General features: G+C 62.8%; 1 protein-coding gene across 3 annotated transcripts; it reads left to right on the top strand.

The window, feature by feature from the left end:
• Positions 1–667: 667 nt before the first annotated feature.
• CCDC116 (coiled-coil domain containing 116) lies at positions 668–5,244 on the top strand. Of its 3 annotated transcripts, XM_061385588.1 has the most exons (5): positions 668–772; positions 1,023–1,164; positions 1,827–2,384; positions 2,505–3,095; positions 4,244–5,244. In XM_061385588.1, exons 2-5 carry the CDS (start codon positions 1,093–1,095, stop codon positions 5,063–5,065), a joined length of 2,043 nt encoding a protein of 680 aa, XP_061241572.1. In that variant the 5' UTR covers positions 668–772; positions 1,023–1,092; the 3' UTR covers positions 5,066–5,244. The 3 variants fall into 3 exon arrangements, with proteins under 3 accessions (XP_061241572.1, XP_061241574.1, XP_061241575.1); XM_061385590.1 differs by lacking the exon at positions 4,244–5,244 and having other exon boundaries at positions 670–772; positions 2,505–3,668; XM_061385591.1 differs by lacking the exon at positions 4,244–5,244 and having other exon boundaries at positions 728–1,164; positions 2,505–3,668.
• Positions 5,245–7,240: the final 1,996 nt, after the last annotated feature.

Raw genomic sequence — 7,240 nt, 5'->3', positions numbered from 1 at the left:
CTCCAGGGAGCATGAACTGATAGTCCATTAACCACATGGTGTGGCAAAGTGTGGGATGGGGTTTGTGGTCATTTGGTTGGGGGGACGAGCCTTCTGGGAAGGCTTCTCCTAGGAGGTGACACCTGGATGGATTGCATTAGGAAGAGCCTTGGGGCAGACAGGTAGGAGAGAGAGAGGAGGGCAAGATTTACAGGTTTTATAAGAGTGCCAGTGTTGTAGGAAGATTAACTTCATCTCCAAACCCGTGTGAAAAGTCACTCAGCTCCACTTACGGAGACGGAGCAGGCGACTAGAGGGGTTGAGTTGCCCCCGCGGGAAACCCCGGAGCTGGGAGTTGATGCTGATCTGTGATTTAAGAGGCGGGATTCCTTCCAGTCCGCCAGGGACAGAAGCTGGGATGTCCACACTGGGCGAGTGGAGGACAGTCTGCGAGCAGGAGCCCAGGACAACTCAGGGACCAGAGAGAAGCCGAGGAAGGTGCTTGTGTCACCTGGGGGGCAGGCGGTGGCTTCGTCTCTCAGGCTCCCCCTCCAAGCCGGGTCTCCAGCGCCGACTAGGAATGTGGGCGGGCCAAAGCCGGAGCCTGAGGGAGGGGCCCCGCGGGCCCCGCCCCAACCATTGTGCCGCGGGAGCCGGCGAGCGAGCGGCGTGGCGCAGGCCAATCAGGACGCGGGATGCAAATGAAAAGGCCCCCGGGCGGCCCCGAGCTGCTCGGACGCCCTGCGGAGGGCTCGGACCGCAGCGGAGCGCGAGCCCAGGGGTCACCGGCTTGGTGAGTGGGTTGCCGGGGGCCCGGGTCGGACGCCGGGGCCAGGAGGACGGAGGGCGGGCGCAACCGGGCTAAGAGATGACTCTGGACACGGACGTGCCTGAGACGCGCAGGGGCTCCGAGCAGAGGACCTGCCGGACCTGTGAAGGACGCGGGGTGCAGAAAGCCGGGGACCAGCGGTCCACGGACTGACGGGGACACCGACCCATGGAGGGAGGGGGGCACACTCATGCCATATCCCCGCCCGGCGCAGACAGGAATCCGCGGTTTCACCGCGCAACCGAAGAGAGAGGAGGAGGCCAGCAGGCCCGGCCATCGGCACCATGGCCAGCTGCCGCCACCATTCGGGCTACCTGGCGGACGATGAGGCCGGCCACCCTACCTACGTGGCCCGGGTAAGTGGGGAACCCACCGTGTTCCCCAGTAGCCCACAGCCCCCCCGCTCCCCCCGCCCCCCGTTTCTCATCCCCCACGGATGTCCTCTCTGGGCCGCATAGTGACCTGTTTCTTCAGCACTCCGCCGCCGCCCTGCGGGGCCCTGGTCACCTCTGTCAGTCTCTTTCCCTGTGCCCCCCCCCCCGACCCCCAGGGGCCTGGGAGGACCCCAGAGTGAGAACAGAGTCTCCTGAGGGCCTCTGGCTGGAGATGCAGCAGCCGCTATGGGGCGCACAGGGCTCAGGACCGCAGGTGGTCTGAGGAGACCGGCAGTGGGGCAGTGCCGAGAGGTTTTGTGGTTGCCCAGTCATGCCCTGGGTGAGGGCACAAGCGGGCTTTCAGACTGCCCAGCCACATCTTGTGTATGTGAAGCGTACACGTCAGGGAAGCTTCAGGGCCACCCTGAACGGACCCCCATTCTGCAAGAGAGGGACCTCAAGAGAGGGCATCGTGCCTGAAGCTGGCAGAGCCAGGGTCCAGAGCCTGAGCTGCCTGGCTCCAAAACCCCGTTCATTTTACTGCCCAGTCCCCACCCAGCTCCTGGTGCCCTAGGAGGACCCCCGGGAACACCTTCCCCCGCCATGGGGCATCCTTGCCCACCCTGACATGCCTGTCTGCTCAGGTGCAGCCACCTAAGAAGTCACTGTTCTCGGAAATGGGCCACGCCTCCAAGCCGGGCCACAGGCCACACCCGCCTTCCTCGCATGACCCCTCTGGCAGTTCAGGCCGCTGCAGAAACCGTCAGGGCCCTCGACCCTTTAGGAGCTTCCTGGATTTCCTTGTCGAGGGTCAGGTGCTGGAAAGCCTGCAGACGGTGGTGGAGGAGGCAACGGAGCGCATGGCCACCGTGAAGACCGAGGCGGGAGTGCCGCTGGTGGAGGTGCAGGACCCCGTGGAGGTGCCGAGGGGCGGGCGCCGGGCGCGGGCCCGGCCCAGCCTCAGCACCCTCCGCCGGCACCGCGCCCGGCCCGGCCTCTGCGTGGGGCGCCCCAACAATTACCCCTCCCGCTCTAGCTCCATGTCCGACTCCCGCAGCAGCTGCACAGCCGCCGACTGGCCGGGCTGCCACAGCCGGGACAGCGACCTGGGCTCCCAGGGCCTGGGCCGACTGCCACCCGTGACGGACCAACTCCTGCTGGAGAAGAGCCTCAAACGGCTGCTGCAGCTGGAGAATCGAGGGGTGAGGTCAGGGGCTGCGGACCCGGTGGGGGGGTGCGGGGCTGACCCCAGCCGGGAGCCCAGCACCAGGCCTTGCTTGGCCGCCCGCGGACATCTCTGAGGGTTCCCCTTCTCTCTGCAGAGAGGCCTGGGGCAGGCCTCCTCCCACGGGGACTCGCTGCTGTGGGACTCGCTGGACAGCCAGAGCAGCACCCAGTGGACCGTAGAGCAGCCCCTGTCGTGGTTCTCAGGCCCGCTGGGCTCGAGCTGGGACACGCACGAATCGTCAGAGCTTGGGCCCACGGAGCGCGAGCTGGGCTTCCTCAGGCGGCAGCTGAACAAGGAGATGAGATCCCTGCTGAGCCAGCCGGCGTCGTTTGAGCTGCCTGGCTACTCTACGCTCCGCGAGCCCCATCGGACGCTGGACTTCCTGGCCGAGCACCACCTCTTCCCCGCCCTGCAGAACGTGGTCAACCGGGCCGTAGAGAAGCTCAGCGGCGCCCGCCGCCGCGACGGCGGCCCGCTCTTCCCGTCGGAATGGGAGACCGCCCGGGAGTCCGACTCCAAGGTGGCCACGCCCACGGACGGGGAGGAGCTCTACGAGTCACCGCCCACCACGGCCTCCAGCCCCCGGACGGAGCAAAGGAAGAGCCAGCACAAGGGTCGCGCCAAAGCCAAGGAAGGTGGCTCTCCCGTGCCAAGCCCGCAAGTGGCCACCAGGTTCCGGCTTGAGGTGACAGACACTGAAGAGCCCAAGGTTTCTCCATCCCTCCCCAAGCAGGAGGGGCTGGACCGGGACCCCAGAGTACAGAAACCGTCCATTCCCGCCTCGGAGCCCCTGAGCTCGCGGGCCCAGCCCTGGCAGAGCCCGCACCTCGCCGCGCCCGCGCCCTGGGAGGTGGCGGAGGCGCCCTTCAGGCTGCCCCGCGGCGCCCCCCGGGCCTTGGTTCCGCTGGCCTCTCCCCACCCCTCGTCTTCGAACCCCTTCTCGGCGCTGTCACCCCACCCCTCTGCGCTCAGGGGCCCCTCTCCATCTCGGGTCCTGCCGGAGCGGGAGGTGACCTCCTCCAGATTGGGGCCTGGGGTCTTGGGGCCAGGGCTGCAGTGGAAGGGGTCCTATCGCCACCGCTCCTAGCCACCACTACTGTTACTGAAAAAGGACCCAGGTTTCTTGCCAGGCCCTTGTGGGCACCACCTGAGCCGGGGGTGGGGTGGGGGGCTGTGAGCTAACGAGTGAGCCCAGAGTCTGGTCCTAGCCACTGCCACGTGTTGTCAAAGATGAATAAAGGCTATTTTTTATTCTGGGTATTTTTTTTTTTTAAGGTTTGTACGTGAGTCTCGGAGGCCCTCCCAGAAGGGGAAGGTCCTGTCCCTTGCGGACAGCAGCCTGAGCCCAGAGTAGGGCCCTGTGTCTGAGGCCTACCCGCTGTGGTCCTGCCGTCCAGGGTGGGACTCTCCAAGCGAGTCTGCAGGCTGAGAGGGCGGTCCTCGGGCAGAGTGTGGAGAGAGGACGTGGGTGGCCTCACCCTGGCGGCTCCTCTGCGTGGCCCCCAGCCTGCTTTCACCCCATTGGGGTTCAGGCACGCTTCCCTCCTCTGAACCCCGGCCTGGGTGAGGGTCGTGCAGACCCCCTTTTGACTACATGGGGACTGAGGTCACTGGCCTGGCCCTGGGCCTGACTGACCAGGGTGGGTCGGCACATGGGACCCCAGCCCAGCTCTCCAATGGGCCAGTGGAGCCGACCTGGTGAGGCCACACCCAGTGTGGAGCGGGCGATGTGCCATGTGGGTGCTGCGGAGGATGCTCTGGGTGGGAGGGAAGCCAGAGGGCAGGCAGGGATGGATGACCTGTCTCCCTCACCCTCCCCCGACTCCTGCGCAGAGCTCCGGCTGCAAGTTCAGCAAGAAGAAGCCGCTGCCCTCCATCCTGTCCAGGTCCAGCAGCGTGTCCCAGCTCTCCAACCCTTGGCATGAGGAGCTCATCGACTACCTGAAGGATCAGGCCGTGTCCCTGCTCGTCCACAAGTACAGCTTTGAGAAGAGCCTCGCTGACCAGCTGGGCTTCATCTCCTTCCCGGTCACCGAGGTGCTCATGGACCTCTACCTGGGCTTCAAGAAGGTGAAGGGCTCACACGTCCGCCTGTCCTCCACGGTCGACTGGCACTGCCTGCTGCGCCAGCTGGAGGAGGCCGAGTCCAGCCAGCGCTCATCCCGGCTGGCGTTCCGGGCCCCCGACCGACCGACCTCCCAGCACAGCACCCCCCGGCGAGGCGTGGGGACCCCCGCCACGCCCTCCGAGGTCTCCACCAGGGGCCACAGGATCCGGGATAAGCCCACGGGGCCCTCCCGCCTCGACACGAGGCCCAAGGGCTCCCGGCCACACCCCCCACAGGAGCACTCCAGGCCCCCAGAGGCCAAGCGGTTCCTGTCCCCCACCAAGGCCGGCGTGGCCTCCCATCCGTCCGAACAGACAGTGGACATGGAGGACCGGCAGAGCATGGAGGAGGAGGATGAAGAGGAGGAGGATGAAGAGGAGGAGGAGGAGGATGAAGAGGAGGAGGAGGAAGATGAACAGGAGGAGGACGAGGAGGAAGACTTCTTTGGAGATGAAGACCAGCCCCAGAGCTCCCAGGAGCCTCCAGGGGAGGCCACAATCAGCTCCCCCATGGCAGGCTCCGGGGCAGGCCCCAGTGACCCCTTGTGAGGCCCCATGTGGCCTCACCACACACTCCATGGCCCACTCCTCCTGCCACCGCTGACCACTGCTGTTGCACCTGCCCTGCCCGAGCAGAGGTCAGAATGGCTGGTACCCACAAGGAGCTTCGCTGAGCCTCTCGTGGGAGCCAACAGGAAAAATAAAGCTTGTGTTGATGCAGCACGGTTTTCCTGTCAGAGATCTCAGATGTCCTTCCACACATCCACCTCTGCCCCCCACCCAGACCCTCCGGTGGGCTGAGCCCGGCCTCCTGGGCAGCTGCCAGTGCCCTGAGCCCTGTGACCTCCTTGGCTCTGCTCCTGGCTCTTCTCTGCCCCAGTCTGAATCTTCCTGGCTCTTCAAACCTCTTGAGAAAGAACAAAAGTGAAAGTCGCTCAGTCCTGTCCGACTCTTTGCAGCCCCATGAACTAAACAGTCCATGGGATGCTCCAGGCCAGAATACTGGAGTGGCCAGCTGTTCTCCTCTCCAGGCAACCTTCCCAACCCAGGGATTGAACCCAGGTCTCCCGCGTTGCGGGCAGATTCTTTACCAGCTGAGCCACCAGGGAAGCCTCTTAGGACTCATTGTCTCCACCCACACACTGCCCCTGGGATTATTGCTTCCCCTTCCAGAGAGGGGCAGCTCTGCCAGGACACACACGCCCTCTGCTGGTCGGTCAGGCTGTGGACTGGCTGCCCCTTCCGTAGGGACCCTGGGCAGAACAGGACAGCTCTCTCTCTCGAAGGGTCTGTGGACTCGGCTGGTACCCTGGTTGGAGGGTCTCACGTCCAAGGCCCTCCCAGAGCTTCTGGCCATCCTGTATCCCCAGCTCAGCACCCTCCTCCCCTCTGCCTTCCTAGGGCTAACCTGGCATCCTCACCCTGACCCTGCCCCTGCAGCTCCAGGGACTCAGGGAAAGGCACGTTGGCTTCCCTGACTCTATCCCTGGGGTCTCTGCTGCTCTTGGATCAGCAGACAGCTCTTTATTCCAAGCAGCAGTTCTGGAGTCGATGTGTTTTTTTGGGGGGGGGCGTGGGATTTTAGCTCCCTGACCAGGGATCAAAGCCACACCCCCTGCAGAAGCAGCAGGAGTCATAACCACTGCACTGCCAGGGATGGCCTGCGCTGGTCTTTGGACACTGTCTTCACCTTGCGGGGAGATTACCTGCTGTGTCCTCACCGTCGTCTGGTCCCAACACAATGGGAAGCCGTTGGCAGCTTTCAGCAGGCACCTCGTGTGACCTGATTTATGCTTTTTAAGAAAAACCACTTTCTTGGGTGGAGAATGTCTTGGGAGGGGCCTCAGTAGCAGGGAAATCTCAGCGGTGTGGTAGATATCTGGAGGGGGACATGGGGTACGTTGGTTTAGGGTGCTGACGGGGACTCAGGAGACATGCCTTCCAAGCTGTTCGGAGTCAGAGCCATCAAGATGCGTTGGGGTAGATGGGAGGGGTGTGGTGAAGAGAGGAATCAAAGATGAGTCCCCAGTTTGGGGCTTGAAGAGCTTGTGAATTTGTGAACAGGGGTGGCATTACTCAAAATCAGAAGCCTAGGGTCGAAGCAGTGGGAAAGAGGCTGCAAGTTCTGGTCTGGTCATACTACATTTGAGATGTTTGTTGGTGTGTCTGGATTGCACTCTAGCCCCTCTGCCTGGGTTGGAGGCCCCTCCAAGACAGGGTCTACTAAATCCAGGGCAGACAGCATTTTAGACACTGAGTTGTTGAAAAGATCAAGGCACCTTGTCCTACATGGAATTCCAAATAAAGACAATGTTAAGCCTGAAAACTGGGACTTCCCTGGTGGCCCAGTGGTTACGACTCCACACTTCCACCGCAGGGGGCGTGGGTTTGATCCCTGGTCAGGCAACTAACAGCCCACACGCTGATCAGCACCGAGTCAGGGGGAATATGAAAACCGAAAACTAATCCATTGCTGTAATTTAAATGAATCTATCCTGGATTTTCTGAATTCTAAATTCTGGATGTCTGGATGATTTAATCAAACACAGACTTTTTTTTTTTTCTCCCTGCTTTGCTGGTGCCCCAAGTGCTGAGCAGTCAGCCGTTTCCTGGGCTGGGCTGAACTGAAGGGCCTAGAAGTCAAGGTAAGAATATTCCACGAATGAATAAATAAACAGCCGTGTAAGTTTCCCGCCTTACAGGACTGAGCAGACAGCTCTCTGA

This window comes from Bos javanicus, chromosome 17, assembly GCF_032452875.1.
Source record: "Bos javanicus breed banteng chromosome 17, ARS-OSU_banteng_1.0, whole genome shotgun sequence".
NCBI lineage: Eukaryota > Metazoa > Chordata > Mammalia > Artiodactyla > Bovidae > Bos > Bos javanicus.
This window is presented reverse-complemented; position numbering and strand designations above follow the sequence as displayed.